This window comes from Meles meles, chromosome 21 (assembly GCF_922984935.1).
Source record: "Meles meles chromosome 21, mMelMel3.1 paternal haplotype, whole genome shotgun sequence".
Classification (NCBI taxonomy): Eukaryota; Metazoa; Chordata; class Mammalia; order Carnivora; family Mustelidae; genus Meles; species Meles meles.
Genome location: NC_060086.1, coordinates 9775142 through 9792560, shown reverse-complemented (window position 1 = coordinate 9792560; position 17419 = coordinate 9775142). Strand labels below are relative to the sequence as shown.

Sequence of the window (17419 nt, the reverse complement as noted above, 5' to 3'; positions counted from 1 at the left end):
TCAGGATGGGCAAGGACATAAGAGAGGAGGAAGCATCAGAGAAGGTGCTGAAGTTTTGTGAGAAGCCCAGTTCAATCACTACAAGAAAATTTACTGAAAATCTGGGAGGAAACCCATTACAGTGTTAGAAGTGGTGAGATTATCAATAATTTTCAGCTTCTTCACACTTTTGTATGTTCCAAATTTTCTGTTATAAGTACCTCTTACAACCAGAGAGAAACAATCTTTATTTTTATTTTTTAAAAGACTTTATTTAGAGAGAGACACACACACACCCAGAGGGAATACAAGCAGGGGGAGTGGGAGAAGGAGAAGCAGGCTTCCCGCCAAGCAAGGAGCCCGATGCAGGACTCAATCCCAGGATCCTGAGATCATGACCTGAGCCAAAGGCAGATGCTTAACAACCGAGCCACCCAGGCACCCGTCATTATTTTTTAAACTAACTGCCCGGCACCTGTTACAATCTGCTGAGGGCTTATAATCTAAAGAAGGTAAAATGGGGGGAAGTGTGTATACAGATAAAGATGTGTAACAAAGGCGAAGCTGACCTATAATCAGCATTTAATAAATGCCTACAAATAAACATGGACAAGAGCACAGGGTTTTAGCTCAGATCTGGATTTAATCCCGACACTCCCATCCGCCAGCTAAACATTACTGAGTTACTCCAAAGTTCTGTTTTCCTACTTGTGGAAAGAGGATTTTAATTTCCTTGTCCCACCAAGCTTCTGCAGAAGTCGCAGGAAAGCGTTACCGAAGAGGCCAGCGGCACAGTCTGAGTCCTTAGCAAGTGTCTCCCACTATTTTAGGTGTGACATTAATTCCTTACATAAACAATGTAAGAATGTGACAGACGGGTGACAAAATGAACACGCGAGGGCACAGACACGGTCAGAGTAAGGGAAGATTTCCTCAACTTTCTGATCCAGAAAAGTAAGCAGTATCCGTACTTCAGGGACAGAAGAATTATATGATTAAACAGAAACGGAGTCTACAAAGTTGTCCAGTTTCAGGGAAAGTGAGACAATCCTATACCAAAAGACAACCTCAGTTCCCTTATATGATAAGGGAGCAATCATCTCCCATAATAAGACGTTTCAGATTAAGGAAATTCCAACAGCCCAATGATGCCAACAAAGACCATGTTTCTTCCTGTCACTGTGCTCTCCTCAGTTCCTAGACGGCTGCTAACATCAGAAGATGGGCTGTGTCTCCTCAAACCCCCCCCCTTTTTTTTTAATATTTTTTATTTATTTATTTGACAGAGATCACAAGTAGACAGAGAGGCAGGCAGAGAGAGAGAGGAGGAAGCAGGCTCCCCGCTGAGCAGACAGCCGGATGCCAGGCTCGATCCCAGGACCCTGGGATCATGACCTGAGCCGAAGGCAGAGGCTTTAACCCACTGAGCCACCCAGGCGCCCCCTCAAACACCTTTTTTAAAGCTACAGAATCTTTCCCCAGAATCACCTGGAATGTCTCGTTCCAGCTCACTGGCCAGCACTGCCTCACAGGGGGCTGCCTCTCTTGAAGCCCAGGGAGGGTGCTCAGCCAACAGTTCCGTCAGGAAGAACCAGAAGAGAAGGTGGGAAATGGAGCAAGTGGCTGTTGGAAAGGCAGCCAACGGCGTCTGCCATCCCGGGGTGTGCAGAGCTCACGCAAGGAGTGGAACGGAACATGAAACTGAAATCCCAGCGGACAGGACGGATGTGCCCCTGGGCCGGTATACAGGAAACGAGAGAAGGGGGCCAAGGGACGCCTGTCCCCGGGCTGGGGTAGAGGGAGAGACTCCTGGGCAGGGGAAGAACAGGCTCATTTCCCACCCGTCACTGCCGGGATGACTAAAGACGCTAATGGACTCAACCAAAAAAATGGCCGGAGGCGGGAGACTGGACAGGAGAAGGTGTGCAGATGTGCGCCGTCTACGGCACTGTAGAAAGAGATGTCCCCGGCCCCGGAGTCTAGGAAAACGCCCACCCGGTGAAGAGCGGGCTCCAGCTTGGTAGGGCTTTCAGGAGAGCCTGTCAGGGGCCGATAGCCAGAGGAACCCCAGAAGACAGCCCAGATGCCCCTATGGGGGCACATTTCTGAAGCATCAGCGAGCCCCATGACGTCCTCCCGGCACACCCCCACAGCAATCTCCAGGTTATCTCGGCTCTCAACTTCCCAGTAATGTTTCCCTCTAGTGAAAACGTTTTTTCCCAAAACACAGGGTAAGTGCTGAAATCTGCCCACGAATGGTGCGTTCCTCTGAGAATTCCTCCATCCGCTAACGTAGCTCCAGGCTGAGGAAAACAAGGGCCAAGAACTGGCTGATGCTCCATTTTTCACGAATCGCCCGTCCTGGGAGAAGACGAGCTTGGGATGAGCCGTGTCTTCAGCGACACTTACAGACACTGCAGAGAAAATGAGAGTTGGCCATTTAGAACGTGACAACTTCCCACCAGCCCTCCTCCAGAAGCACCCCTCTTTCCCAGCTTCATTTGTGTGCATCTCCAGACAAGAACTGTTAGCGATGAGACCCCCAGCGCCTCTCAACTCATCCTTGGCCGGGCCTGGCAGGCCCCAGTGCGGCCTTAGCACGGTGAAATCTTCATTTCCCTTCTGTTCCAAATGACTAAGACCTAAAAACAGGGAGCTCGTGAGCTCGTGGTCCCGAGTCTTCACAATCAACATCAGACTGGGAGAAACATGATCAGATTCCGACTTGCTGAATCAGGACCAGACCAAGATGGCGGACTGGCTGGTGCTTTGCACTGGGCCACAGAGGTGACACTGTTAACAAGTTTTCTCTTCACTCATTTCAGTTGTTCACTGGGCATCTCCACGGGCCCCTGACAGTTCAAAGTCCCCTTCCATCCTCTTGGGACTCCTATCCCTTCCCATGCAGACATCTTCTTGCCCTCTCTGTTCTCTGAGCGGCAAGGGCGCTACCTCTACCCGAACACTCACACCCTTGAAATCTTGAGGTTATCTGACTCCTCCTTCTCTCTGACCCTGGATAGGTTATTCGTCACAAGTCCTATCAATTCCACCTCTGAAACAGCACTCAAGTTCTCTGCCCTTCTCCATCTCACTGCCACCGTCTTCACTCAGACACCACCACCACCTCCCCCCGGCTTTAACGGTCTCTCTGACTTCCTTCCCAGCCTCCTGCCTCCCAATCCTCTTCCTCCCAGACTCTCCATGTCTCTCTAGTTTACCAAGCCATATTTTTTTTTATTATGTTCAGTTAGCCAACATAGAGTACATCATTAGTTTCTGATGGAGTGTCCAACAATTCACTATTTGCGTATAACACCCAGAATTTTTAAAAAAATTTTTAACAAACATATAATGTATTATTAGTCCCAGGGATACAGATCTGTGAATCACCAGGTTTACACATTTCACAGCACTCACCATAGCACACACCCTCCCCAATGTCCATAACCCCACCACCCTCTCCCGACCCCCCTTCCCCCAGCAACCTTGTTTGTTTGTGAGATTAAGAGTCTCTTATGGTTTGTCTCCCTCCCAGTCCCATCTTGTTTCATTTATTCTTTTCCTACCCCCCAAACCCCCCATGTTGCATCTCCACTTCCTCATATCAGGGAGATCATATTATAGTTGTCTTTCTCCGACTGACTTATTTCGCTAAGCATGATACCCTCTAGTTCCATCCACGGCGTTGCCGATGGCAAGATTTCATTTCTTTTGATGGCTGCATAGTATTCCATTGTATATATATAGACCACCTTCTTTATCCATTCATCTGTTGATGGACATCTAGGTTCTTTCCATAGTTTGGCTATTGTGGACATTGCTGCTATAAACATTCGGGTGCATGTGCCCCTTCGGATCACTACGTTTGTATCTTTAGGGTAAATACCCAGTAGTAACACCCAGAATTTTTAAAATCAGGAATGGATATTAGGTTTTAACAAATGCTTTTTCTGCATCTACTGAAGTGATCATATAGGTTTCCATTTTTAGTTTGCTAATATAAATTACACTGGTTTCTCAAATGTTAAACCAACCTGCTTTTCTAGAGTAAAACCCATTCAGGTATGATGCTTTATTTATAAATATGTTGTTAGGTTCAATTTGCTAAAATTACCTTCAGAATTCTTCTGTGTCCACAAAGGACACTGATCTATAGCCCTTTTCTCTTGTAATGTCTGTCTGATTTGGGTATCATGATAATGCTGACCGTGTAGACTGAACTGGGCATTGTTCCCTCTTTAGTGTTTTGTTAAGAGTTCATGTAGAATGGATATTTCTTTCTTATACATTTGGTAAATTCAGAAAAATGGGACATCATCTTTTTTTTTTTTTCCATTTAACATGTCCTTTTCCTCTTCTTGCATCAAAAATGTTCTCTTTACCCTGGTTTTGGTGTAGTTCCCCTCATACTTCTTGTGCTTAGGGCGTATCAACCTTATTTAATCTGTGGACTTATGGTCTTCACCAAATTTGGAAAATTTGGGGACTTTTTTTAAGATTTTATTTATTTGAGAGAGAGAGAAAAAAAAAGGAGTGGGACCAGGAGGAGCAGAGAGATAAGCAGACTCCCCGCTGAGGGGGGAGCCTGACATGGGGCTTGATTCCAGGACCCTGAGATCATGACCTGAGCTGAAGGCAACCATATAACTGAATGAGCCGCCCTGGGGCCCTGGGGCCATTATTCCTTCAGATATTTCCCTGTCTCATCCCCATCCTACTCATCTCAAGGATCCCACTTAGCACCCATAAGACTGCATGAGATTGTCCCCCAGCTCACCAAGGCTCTTTTCGCGTTTTAAGGTGTTCGTTTTGTAGCTTCCACCGCTGCACCTTCAAATTCAATCATCTTTTTTTCTATTAACCCCAACCAGGGGGTTCCTCTCCATCACTGTAGTTTTACCTCCAGAGGTTTGATCTGGGACTTTTTTTAGATCTTCCACATCTCCAAATACCTCTTATAGGATAGCTGATTAAAGTCCTCCTGTGCTTACTCTAACAGCTGGGTCAATCCTCGGTCAGTTTCAATCGATTATTCTCATCATGTGTCATACTTTCCGACCTTTTTGCATGCCTGGTAATCTTTGACTGGATGTCAGACATTGTGGCTGGATGTCAGACATCAAGTACTCATTTTTTAAAATCTTCTTGAGCTTTGTCCTGGGATGCAGTTACCTGGAAATAATTTGATCCTTTCGGGACTGGTGTTCATGATTTATAAGGTGGGTCCACTAATGAGGCAATTATTTTCCCAGGAATTAGGAGTTTTCTAGTCAGGCTGCTAGGAACAGGCACTGTTTGGGCCCTGTGGGAGCACCAGGAACTGTTCCTTCTAATCATTTTGGAAACGTCCTTCCTCAGCCTAAGGTGGCTTTTCACAAGCATCTGCTGGTTAGTATTTTGCTAAATACTCAGGGGCCACCTCTGTAGATCACTGCCCCGTGGATAGCTCTCTCCTCGCCAGTACTCTGGCCAGTGCTCTCCAAGCTCTCCCTGCTTTGTCCTCCCTGGACTCAAGCCACGCCTCCACCTGGCTCCACCTCCATGACCCTCCCCACCCCCTGCGATGGCCCAGAAGCTCATCAGGGAGGAGGCTGGAACCATCCTAGAGCTCACCTCATCTGTTTCGCCTTTCCTTGTCCTGTACTGCCTGCCTGACATCCAGAGTTGGGAAAACAGTTACTTCAGGTGCTGTGTCTGTCTTGTTTTCAGGCCGAAGCGGAAATACAGTCCCCATTACTTTATCTTAGTAGACAGCTACCACCACAGGGTTCCTCATCAGTGAGTGCAAAAGAGAACTGCCCATGTCGTGTTTACAACACCGACAAGCCTCGGCATGTCCCCGGAGATCCAGTCACCTTATCTTCAGACTTTCCTACACTCACCATCACCACCTCAGGTCCTGCCTTTCCCCACAATGTACCTTACAGTTTAGTCACTTTGGATACCCTTCCTCTGTTCTCTCCACAGCTTAGCTCTTGCTGCTCCCCTGCTTACATAAGTATACCTCCATTTTCCACTTGGCAAACTCCTATTCATCCCTCAAATCCCAGAACAATGTCACATTTGTGTGAAAACTTCCCTACTTCATCCCCAACAGAGCTCTTTCTCTGACCTCCCATGGTATCTTGCTCGTACCATGAAAAAGAGCAGATCCCACTACATTACAGCAAATGATAGGAGTCTCTCTCCAGTTTACTTACATTCTTAGAAATACATCTTTTTCTTTCTGTGTCACTAGCAGCTAATAACGCATGGTTTACATTAAGTGAATGTTTCCTGAATGAAGCATATACCCAGGTATTCTAGTTATCATCATTTTTCCTGACCCTCCTGCTGGCTGCATGTTCTATTTCTTCTTTCTTTTCTAGACTCTTCTCAGTGCTTATTCTCTTATATTAAAGATTTCTGGGAGATGCAAACTTGCTTACCTTGGAATCGCTTCAGCATTTCCTTCATCATTGGAATCTGGCACACATTCTTCACCGTGAAAACTTCAGGGGAATAGTCCACATCCTGGTTCTCACTCCTAAGGAAAGCAGAGAAGGCTGCTCTTCTTAGGGGACAACTCAGGCAGCCAAGGCCCCCAACTCCCACTGAGGGTTCCAAGCCCAAAGCTTAGACCACCATGTGCCCATTCCCCTTTGCGAAAGCGAGCGGTGGAATTCCTCCTCCACCGACTCTCAGCTGTGCCCGGACTGCTCTCTGGAGCCCAGCTCTGTTTCCCCTCCACTCAGGGCCCCGTGAAAAAGCAGCAGCTCATACCTGGTCAACACATCTTTTGGATTCTGTGAAGAGAAGAAAAACATAAGCAAGTTACGTCCCCTCCTCCCAAGATCTGGTACTCAACTTTGTGAGCAGGTGTTTTACATCGGTCATGCTTGCTAATGTCACGGGTGATCTCATGCTGCCAAACCCAATGGACTGAACACATAGTGTCTTTTTCTCGCAGGACCCCTCTGCGCTGTTTGACAATGGTAACCAATCCCTTTCTTAAAACCTGACTCTTCCTCCTTTGGGACCTCTACACGAACTCTCTCCTGGCTTTCTGCCTACTTCTCCACCCATTCTCTTTCACCCACAGACAGTAACAAGTGTTGGTGAGACTGTGGTGATGATACAAAATGGTCAGCCTCTTTGGAAAATAGTTTGGCAGTTTCTAACAAATTAAATATATGATACAGGGGCACCTGTGTGGCTCACTGGGTTAAGCCTCTGCCTTCGGCTTGGGTCATGATCCCAGGGTCCTGGGATGGAGCCCCACATCGGGCTCTCTGCTCAGCAGGGAGCCTGCTTCCTTCCTCTCTCTCTCTCTCTCTCTGCCTGCCTCTCTGCCTACTTGTGATCTCTGTCTGTCAAATTAAAAAAAATATACACACACACACACACACACACACACACACACACACACACGATACAGCCTGGCAATTCCGCTCCTACTGTCCACCCAAGAGAAACAAAAGTGTATGTCCAGACGAAGAGGGGCAGGCGACTGTTCACATCAGCATCATTCATTATAGCCAAAGCTGGAAAAACCCAAATGTGCATCAGTTCATGAGCCAATCAACAAAACGTGACATATTTTATAGTGAAATACTATTCGGGAATAAAAAGGGGAATATAAATACAATTCGAACGAATGCTATAACATGAATGAGCCTCAGAAACAGTATAAATGAAAGATTCCATACACAAAAGATCACAGACTGTATGACTCTGTCTATAGAAATACTTAGAAAAGGAAACTGGAGTCAGAAAGCAGACTGTCTAAAGCTGGAAGCAGCAACAGAGATCAGCTATAAACAAGCACCACATGGTCTTACTGGGGAGATGGAAATGCTCTAGAACTGGACTTTGGTAAGGTTTCCACAACTTCAAAATCACTTACTTAGCTACAAAAAAGTACACCTCAAATGGGTGAATTATAAGATATGTACATTATACCTTAAGGAAGCCTTAGAAAAAAGAAGTATCAAAATGGTTAATCGCCACATGAAAAAGTACTCAACCTCATTGGTCAGTAGGGGAACGCAGCTACCGCTGGAGCGGAGGGCGGGGTGCTGACTGAGGGCCTGGGCTAACACGCTGTTGCATCTGGGACGGCTGACATGGAAGACCCGACAATCCACAGTAGGGCCGAGCAGACAGGGCCGCGGGCTCTCTCTCTCTCACTGCTGGGAACCATGGCAACTGGTGCAAGCACTTTGGGAAATGGTTTGGAAGCACCTACTAAAGCTGAACCAACAACCGCCCTGTGACCAGGAACTGCTTTCCCAGACACACAATGGACAGAAAGGTGGACCACGCTCCTAATTGCTTTTCTGTGACAGTAAAAGCCACCCCCGAGCTGCGACAACCAAAAATGTCTCCAACACTGCCCCTGGTGGGGCAAGGTCACTCCAGGCTGGGAAGTGCTCCGCAGTGATGGACAAACAGCCGTCTACAAGGACATGGGTTAGTCACACAACATGATGTCGGGAAAAAGCAGCACGCACTGAAGACTCTTATTCAAAAACAGGCAAGACAAGACTGCGGGAAGAGTCTGGAGGAAGAACAGCCTCGCAGGAAAGGGAAGGGGCGCTGACATGGCCACAAGGGGGGTGTCTGGCACCCCGGCCCGAGGCTACTCGTGTCCTATCACTTCACTTGGCTGGCGTTTTCACGGATGGGTCCCTTGGTGATAATCTGTCAAGTTTATGATTTATTGTATTGCACTGTATTAAAAATGATGCCGTCTGAATCCGTAGACACAGTAATACTTACAGGGGAAAGTAGAGCTTAAAAACATTTACCAGCAAAAGAAAGGGTCAGCGTAGATGAGCTAAGCATGCCAGCTCCGGAGGCTGAGAAAGAACCAGAGCTACAGAGCAAACCCAAGAACTAATTAAGAAAACAACAATTATAGGGGCGCCTGGGTGGCTCAGTGTGTTAAGCCTCTGTGTTCAGCTCAGGTCATGATCCCAGGGTCCTGGGATCGAGCCCTGCATCAGGCTCTCTGCTCAGCAGGGAGCCTGCATCCTCCTCTCTCTCTGCCTGCCTCTCTGCCTGCTTGTGATCTCTGTCTGTCAAATAAATAAATAAAATTTAAAAAAACAAAAACAAAAACAAAACCTCCCAAAAATCAAGTGCCCAGCACCTGACGGATTCCCTGGGGAATTCTACCAAACTTTCTAAAGAAATAACACCTATTCTCCTGACGCTGTTTCTTTTTTTTTTTTTTTTTTTTTTTTTTTTTATTTATTTGACAGAGAGAAATCACAACTAGGCAGAGAGGCAGGCAGAGAGAGAGGAGGAAGCAGGCTCCCTGTGGAGCAGAGCCCGATGCGGGGCTCGATCCCAGGACCCTGGGATCATGACCTGAACCGAAGGCAGAGGCTTTAACCCACTGAGCCACCCAGGCACCCCCTGACGCTGTTTCAAAAAATTGAAGCAGAAGGAAAACTTCCAGACTCTTTTTATGAAGCCAGCATTACCCTGATCTCCAAACCAGGCAAAGACCCCAACCAAAAAGGAGAATTTCAGACCAATATCCCTGATGAATATGGATGCAAAGATTCTCAACAAGATCCTAGCAAATAGATCCAACAGCACATTAAAAAGATTATCCACCATGACCAGGTGGGATTCATCCCTGGGTTGCAAGGATGGTTCAACATTCGCAAAGCAATCAGTGTCATAGAACAAATCAATAAGGGAAGAGAGAAGAACCATATGGTCCTCTCAATTGATGCAGAAAAAGCCTTTGCCTTCAGCTCAGGTCATGATACCAGAGTCCTGGGATCGAGCCCCTTGGGCGCGCACGCGCACTCTCTCTCTGGCAAATAAATAAATAAAATCTTTTTTTTTTTTTTAAATGTAATCACAGATTAAAGGACCTCTTCAATAGTTCTTTCTTCTTTGGTCACATATGGAAGAAAGAGAGGTTCTGAGGGCTCTAAGACCAAAGGCGAATCATCCCAGCAGAAAAAAAAGAGACCGTCAGGAATGTTAGATCCTACCTGAAAACTGAAAGAGCTAGAAGGACACTTACCTGATGAGACTACAAAGGTAAAGGACTACTGCTAATAAAGGCTTAGAAGTCCCAAATCTAAGGACTAATGAATTACTTTTTTTTTTTAACTTTTTTTTCTTTAGTAGGCTCCATGCCTAATGTGGGGCTTGAACTCTCAACCCTAGGATCAAGAGTCACACGCTCTGCTCTGCTGACTGACCCAGCCAGACACTCCTAAGTGCTAAGGAATTAGAATTGTGACCTTTTAAAAGTTGCTGCGTATTAGAAAGTATTTAAATGAATGTTATCAATCAAAATCTGGGGCTAAGAGCAAAGTTCTTATCAAGTTCTGATAGTAATGATTAAAAATTAGTAAGAGGGCGCCTGGGTGGCTCAGTCAGTTAAATGTCTGCCTTCAGCTCAGGTCATGATCCGGGGATCCTGAGATCAGCCCCTTGCCCGGCTCCCTGCTCAGCGGGGAGCCAGCTTCTTCTCTCTCTCTGCCTGCCTCTCTGCCTACTTGTGCTCTCTTATAAATAAATAAAATCTTCAAAAAATAATAATAAATTAGTAAAAAAAAATAAATTTATCTTAAAAACTGCCCAGACAGTTACCTACTTTGTGATTTTTAGGTGTGCTTTGTTTTACTGCTTCAACAAAGAATCACAAATGGACAAATACGATGAATGGAAAAGTCTTAGATGCGCTTCAGATCCCCGGCAAACCGTGGGACCCAGTGAACCCGGGTGTCTCATAATACCTGAGTTCAGCACACCTGACTTCCACAGTCATAACCAATGAAAGGTGGATCTTTGGTTCTTTGATGATAGTAGTAACATAATCCCCAACGGAGAGAAAACCTTTCTTCTCCGACACCCACTCCCGAGGAAAGGCCCGTAGCTCTGAAGACCAGCGGAGCCCCGGGAGCGCTGCTCGGAACCCCCCCCCCCCCACCTCACCTGGAGCAGCTCGAGGCTCGAGCTCTCGCTCTTCTCCCTGACCTCCACGATGAGCTGCTTCAGGGCCGTGATTTTCTGATGGAGCTTTAACGTGTTCTCATTCTGCTTCTTCTTCGTCTCTTTTTCTTCTTCACTCAGTCTCTGAAGAAACAGCTGCTCTTCTTCCGCCAGAAAGAGATGCAGCTTCGCGAACTCGGCGCTCAGTCTCACCCGCTGATTCTTCATCTTCTCCTAGAGCCACAGGAGATGCGCTCAGCCCTGGCCCGGGGGGGCTCCCATCCTGATCTCCACCCCCAGAGAGCTCCTGGCCGGCCCCCAGCCCCCAGATTTCGGCTCATCTAGTTCTGTGACGTGGAGCTCTGCACTAGCCTGTAGGGTGTGAGTTCGTGTTTGCCGACACGGGAGTCTCTGCCACCGACGGCAACGCCTTGTTCGTATGCCTTTTGAACTAGAATACACTTTCTCTTTTCGTATTTAGTTCGGCCTCCAGGACACCGACCGTTCAGTGTTGTGAAACCTTTGGATGTGCGGCAGAGCGCATCGTGCCTCCCAACTAAATGAGTCTCTCTCAAAGCAAAGCCCGTTGGCTTTCCATGATGCCGTGGGCCCAAACCAGCAGCGACCTAGGGATATAGTTAGGAAAAAGTGGGAAGAAGAGGGGCACTACCTTAGAGACATGGGGATAAAGCATGTGAAAGTCCCACCCCCCGAAACCACAGGTCAGTAGAGAGCCTGTCACCTGTTCTATCACCTCATCGGCAAGGAGCCTGACAACTCCTCCCAACACCACCAAGGGGCCTCCGGGCCGAGAAGTGCCCCCATGGCTTCTGCTGTTACCTTCCACTCGGTAGCACTCTTCACTTCGATGTCCTGAAAATACGTGGCTTTCTTCATCTTGTCCTTCAGACTGCACTGGGCGTTAAGCAGCTTTTCCTGCCGGCAGAAACACGTATCAGAAAAATCCTCTCCCCCAGCATCCTGCCTGTTCAAAAGCGAAAAGCCACCTAATCCGAACAGGGAACAAGACTGAGAAAATGTTCGGGACAGCTACAGACCTAGGCATAAAAGGTATTCCGGGCTGAAATCTTCACAACACTGTAAGAGTCACTAGACAGAGCCTGCCTATTAGGTTGGCAAAAAATGAAAACTATTAAATAAAGGATTAATAAATACCTAATATTGGCAAGGGAAGCCTCTGATACCGAGTGGTGACAGATGTTTATAAAAAGGTGCCATTGTCACTTCAGTTGGCCAACATCTAGTACACCGTTAGTAATTTAAAAAATCAATTAATCAATTCTCATGCAAGAAAAAGACCAAAAAACAAAAGAAAGGTGCCATCTTTGTGAAGGGCAGCTGAAAGGACTGAGAATCATTTAAAATGCATAAGCCCACCCCCAATAATCTGTGCGATGAAGCACTGGCAAAAATACTATGTATTAATATGTATAGTACTGTTCTCTGCAGCATGATTCATTATCCAACAACGGGGAATTATTAAATAAATTACGGTGTTTTGCTACTCTAATGCCAATCTCAGGTAGCTCTTGATATACTGACATAGTTAAGTTAAAAAAACTACGCTGTTAGACAATAGTATTGTATAATTTTGTTTTGAAAAGAAAAAATACTATTTTTTATTTAATATTTATATTAAATTAAAATTAAATTAAATATTAAATTAATATAAATTAAATATAAATTAAAATTAAATATTAATATTCTTTATTTAATATTATTAAATATAAATAAATATTTATTATTTATGTGTGTTTTATTTACTTTAGAGAGAGAGAGTGGTAACGCCTGACCAGGGAGAGGAGCAAAGGGAGAGAACAGCAGGCAGACGCCCCACTAAGCGCGGAGCCCTCCACCAGGCCCAATCCCATCATCCCCAAGACCAGGACTTGAAATGAAATCAAGAGCTGGATGTTCAACCAACTGAGCCACCCGGGTACCCCTAGGTGTATGTCTCTATTTAAATAGCAGGAAATTCTGGAAGCATATATAACTCAGTATTATTAACACTGGTTATTTCTGTGGAATAGAAATGTCTTGGAAATTGGGGCGAGGGGACTAAAAATTTCATAAATTTCTGTTTTGCTTGATTTTCTACATGAGGCATGTACCACTTTGTAATTTAAAAACCTGAATTAAGGGGGACCTGGGGCTCAGTGGGTTAAGCCGCTACCTTTGGCTCAAGGCATGATCCCGGGTTTCAGGGATCAAGTCCCATATCAGGCTCCTTGCTCACTGGGGAGCCTGCTTCTCCCTCTGCCTGCTGCTCCCCCTGCTTGTGCTGTCTCTGTCAAATAAATAAATAAAATCTTTATAAATACATACATATATACCTGAAGGACCTGTTAAAAAAAGTAAAAGGAGTCAATCAGCATTAACAATGTGGTCTGTGGAGGGGTCAGCACCTGGTAGCAGACCTGAGGTCAAACATGACCTCAGACAGCAGCAGGCAGGTTAGAGGTACACACACAATAGGAAAACCGGTAGGTGGGGGGCCCGGGTGGCTCAGTGGGTTTGGCATCTGCCTTCAGTGCAGGTCATGATCCCGGAATCCTGAAATAGGGATCAAGCCCTGCACTGGGCTCCCTGCTCAGCAGGGAGTCTGCTTCTCCCTCTGCTGCCCATCCACCTCCATCAGGCTCTCACTCTCTCAAATAAATAAATAAAATCTTTTAAAAATGGGGGGGGGGCATCTGGGTGGCTCAGTGGGTTAAGACTTTGCCTTCAGCTCCGGTCATGGTCTCAGGGTCCTGGGATCGAGCCCCATATCGGGCTCTCTGCTCAGCAGGGAGCCTGCTTCCCCCTCTCCCTCTGCCTACTTGTGATCTCTCTCTCTCTCTCTCTCTCTGCGCCAAATAAATAAATAAAATCTTAAAAAAAAAAAGAAGGAAAACCAACGAGAACTGGTAACCAAATGTCTATAGGAGGAAGGAGTCCAGATTTAGCCTGTGGTTTCTGGCTTGACAACTAGAAGGACTGTAAGCTATTAACCAAATTAGGAAATACAGGGAAATGAGCAGTATGTAAACAGAAGGTGGGAAATCATATTTGACTTGAAAATTTGAGTTTGAGCTGTGTGGGGGGATATCCCAATGGCTATAGTTAGTTAGCAGCTAAGGGTCAAGAAAGAGATCTACAGGGCACCGGGGTGGCTTAGCCGGTTAAGCATCTGCCTGGGGCTCAGGTCATGATCCCAAGGTCCTGGGATTAAGCCCACGTCAGGCTCCCTGCTCAGAGGAGGAGTCTGCTTCTCCCTCTCCCTCCGCCTCTCCCCCCACCCTCATATGCTCTCTCTCTCAAATAAATATTTCTTAAAAAGTGGGGGTGCCTGGGTGGCTCAGTGGGTTAAGCCTCTGCCTTCAGCTCAGGTCATGATCTCAGGGTCATGGAATAGAACCCCGCATGGGGCTCTCTGCTCAGCAGGGAGCCTGCTTCCTCCTGTCTCTCTGCCTACTTGTGATCTCTCTCTCTTTGTCAAATAAATAAAATCTTAAAAAAAAAAAAAGGGGGGGGGGGTGTCTGGGTGACTCAGTGGGTTAAAGCCGCTGCCTTCGGCTCAGGTCATGATCCCAGCGTCCTGGGATTGAGCCGCACATCGGGCTCTCTGCTCAGCGGGGAGCCTGCTTCCTCCTCTCCCTCTCTCTGCCTGCCTCTCCACCTCCTTGTGATCTGTCTGTCAAAAAATTAAATCTTAAAAAAAAAAACATTAAATTCCTCAAAAGGAAGTAAGAATTGATGGACACAGAGAAAAGATGGATAGGTAGGCAATACACAGAGTAAAATGCTAACGGCAGAATCTAGATGAGGGCTGACTGGTGTTATAAAATTCTTCCAGTTTTCATGTTTGCTTGGAAACTGTGTATTAATATGTTGGGGGGGGATGAAATTAGGTTGCACATCACAAAATCACCTGTGCGGATTTCTTTCTAATACAGTGTCGTCTAACATGTAATCTATTTATTACCCTTAATTGTTAAATAGGTATATAATCCTGCTACTTCGGAAGCTATTTCCAATAATTTTATTCCTTTATCAATGATATAACTGTTACTTTGTGACCACTGTCAAATCTGATGTATATCAGATTTGTAATCAGAGAGCTGTTTTGAATGGGACCAAGATCTCTTTTAAAGTTTTCGCTTTTACTTAATAATGAAAAAACAATCATCTTTTAAGTAGAATTTTTCAATTTTTTAAAAGCCCTTAACAATTCCAGTATGCATGAAATATCCCATATCGTTGGTTCTAGTCCAAGACTCTACCTAAGTCTTTTGGAATCTTGCCACAGTTGGAATCTGACTAGGGCTCCTGAATAGGGCCCCTGAATAAAAACGGGAATTCTGGGGACATTAGAAAACTCGTTCCCTGCAATAACAGAAACTGCCACAAGGTGGCAGGAGGGCAACACCAAGCAGTTCTTGAACACGAATTCCCAGCGCCCTTCCTCCCTCTACATTCCAGAAGTACTGAGCAACTTCCAGTCCTCGGACAATTATCACATGCCATTTCAAGCCACCACACCGCAGAAAATGCTGTTCCCTTGGCCTGAATATCCCCTCCCTATCTATTGTACTCACCCTTCAAGAGTGAGTTCACATTCAGCTCCGTGAAACCATTTCTGACTCCCCACTGACTCCTCACTGACGAAGCTATGTACGTCATACAAACTTGGATAATTCACTCACACACTGAAACTTTTGGTCTGCATGCTTGTGTCCCCTACAAGACAAGGGCTCTGTCTTTCTTATCCGTTTATGTCCAGATCCTAGAACAACGCCCGGCAGACAGGACTAAGGTACTGAGTGCACGCATACTTAGTACTGCCGCTTTGCATATCTCCTGTTTGTAATAAATTGATAAAACTGTGCATCATTTTATAGTTTATAAAACACTTTAACTTGTGTCATTAAACCCGTGTATTCAACCAGTACTTACTAGAAACCAATTCTGTTGGAGACCACTGGAGTTACACCATAGAAGGGGGTGGGACTACTCTGGAAAGGATGATCAAGGAAGATCTTCAAGCTAAAAGCTAAAAAGATGTAAAGGATGGAAGGTGGGGGTAGAGAAAGAACAGGCTTGAAACAAAAGCAAGAAGACAGTGTGGCTGGAGCAGAGTACGATAAACTGATTTATGCAACAGAAACTCCTTAACCCATAAAATGGTCAGGACAGATAATCTCCAAATTCAAACATTAAGTGATTTTCCCCAACTGATGGAGGAAGCTGGGAACAAATCCCAGTTTCATCACTCCATGCCTGGCGTTTCCCAAATCATCAGCTGTCTGTTACACCTGTAGGTATACACCTGCACGGTGCAATACAGCCCCCCCCCCCCAAGCCAGGTGAGCACCCAAAATGTGGATGGTCCCAAGTGACACGTGCCGGGCATGTAAACACAGATTTCAAAGGCCTATTAAGAGAAACGAAAGTAACATATCTCACTGATAACTTTTCATAGCCGTGAGCATCACCTGTTTCTTTGTACCACTAGGAAAGTTTTATTACATACGTGGCTCGCATCCTGTTTCTAACGGACAGCAGGGCACACACCCTGTAGGTGTGACGGTCTTAAACTAGGAGCTGCCAAGAGCCCACACCTTGAAAATTCTATGCAGACCCTCCCCATCCCAGTTTTAAGCCCAGCTCTGAGATCTAGGCGACGCTTAGCTTCTTTGCACCTGGAGGCGGGGTGGGGGCTGTACTTTCAAGGGGAACAGCAGCCACCTCGTGGGTACTTGGATGAGAATGAGGTCAACAGTAAGCCTTCCCGGGAAGAGCTGCAGCCCCGCTACGGCCCGCTCACCCGGTAGCTGTAGAAGGCCTCGTCGATGGGCGCCATGATGTGCCCCTGGTGCTCCTGGGCCTCCCTGCACACCAAACACACGGGCCGCTGGTCGTCCTCGCAGAAGAGCCGCAGCGCTTCCCGGTGGCGGCCGCACTGCCCGGGGGGCACGGGGTCCTGGCGCCGGCGCCGCGTCCTCTCGGTCAGCCGGGCCAGAGCCCAGTTGGGCCGCAGCGAGGAGAACGGCGACGGCTGGCGGCACTCGGGGCAGGGGAACGAGCCGCCGCCCGGCCCCCAGCTGCGGTGCAGGCAGCCGCGACAGAAGTTGTGGCCGCACTCGATGGACACCGGGTCCTCGAAATAGTCCAGGCAGATAGAGCAGGTCAGGTCCTCCTGCAGGTCCTCGGCTTCCATGCCGCTTCTCTGAGTCGGGGTCGTGGTCGGGATCGGGGTCGCGACGAGAAGCGGGCGCGGCCGGCTGTCCGCGGGCGGCTGGGAGGGGAAAGCGCGGCCGCTCCGCTGGGGGCTCGGGACCCAGGCCGGGCGCGCGCCGATCGGGCGGCGGCTCTCCCTCCTGCGCGCGCTGCAGGTTTGAGCGCGAGCACGGCCGCCGCAGGATTTCCGCGACGCGAGGGCGCGCCGAGGCGGTCCGGGCTTGGCCGCGGGGCACGACGGGACGCGCGCCGC

The 17419-nt window shown here is 47.1% G+C and overlaps 1 protein-coding gene across 1 annotated transcript; it reads right to left on the bottom strand.

Annotated features, from left to right (window-relative positions):
- Positions 1-293: 293 nt before the first annotated feature.
- TRIM4 (tripartite motif containing 4) lies at positions 294-17394 on the bottom strand. The gene is made up of 6 exons (XM_045992647.1): positions 16754-17394; positions 11767-11862; positions 10930-11160; positions 6745-6767; positions 6411-6508; positions 294-2393 (listed from the first exon to the last, which is right to left on the bottom strand). The coding sequence occupies exons 1-6, from the start codon at positions 17144-17146 to the stop codon at positions 1810-1812; spliced, it is 1425 nt and encodes a 474-aa protein (XP_045848603.1). The 5' UTR covers positions 17147-17394; the 3' UTR covers positions 294-1809.
- Between the last annotated feature and the right edge of the window lie 25 nt (positions 17395-17419).

What these genes read in the sequence shown, in the direction of transcription:
- TRIM4 (XM_045992647.1), bottom strand. Translation starts at nt 17,146, where the DNA reads ATGGAAGCCGAGGACCTGCAGGAGGACCTGACCTGCTCTATCTGCCTG. An exon ending in CGAGCCTCGAGCTGCTCCAG is followed by an intron (nt 6,768 to 10,929) that starts GTGAGGTGGGGG and finishes TTCTCTTCACAG; the next exon opens with AATCCAAAAGATGTGTTGAC. An exon ending in AATGCTGAAGCGATTCCAAG is followed by an intron (nt 2,394 to 6,410) that starts GTAAGCAAGTTT and finishes TTTTCTCTGCAG; the next exon opens with TGTCTGTAAGTGTCGCTGAA.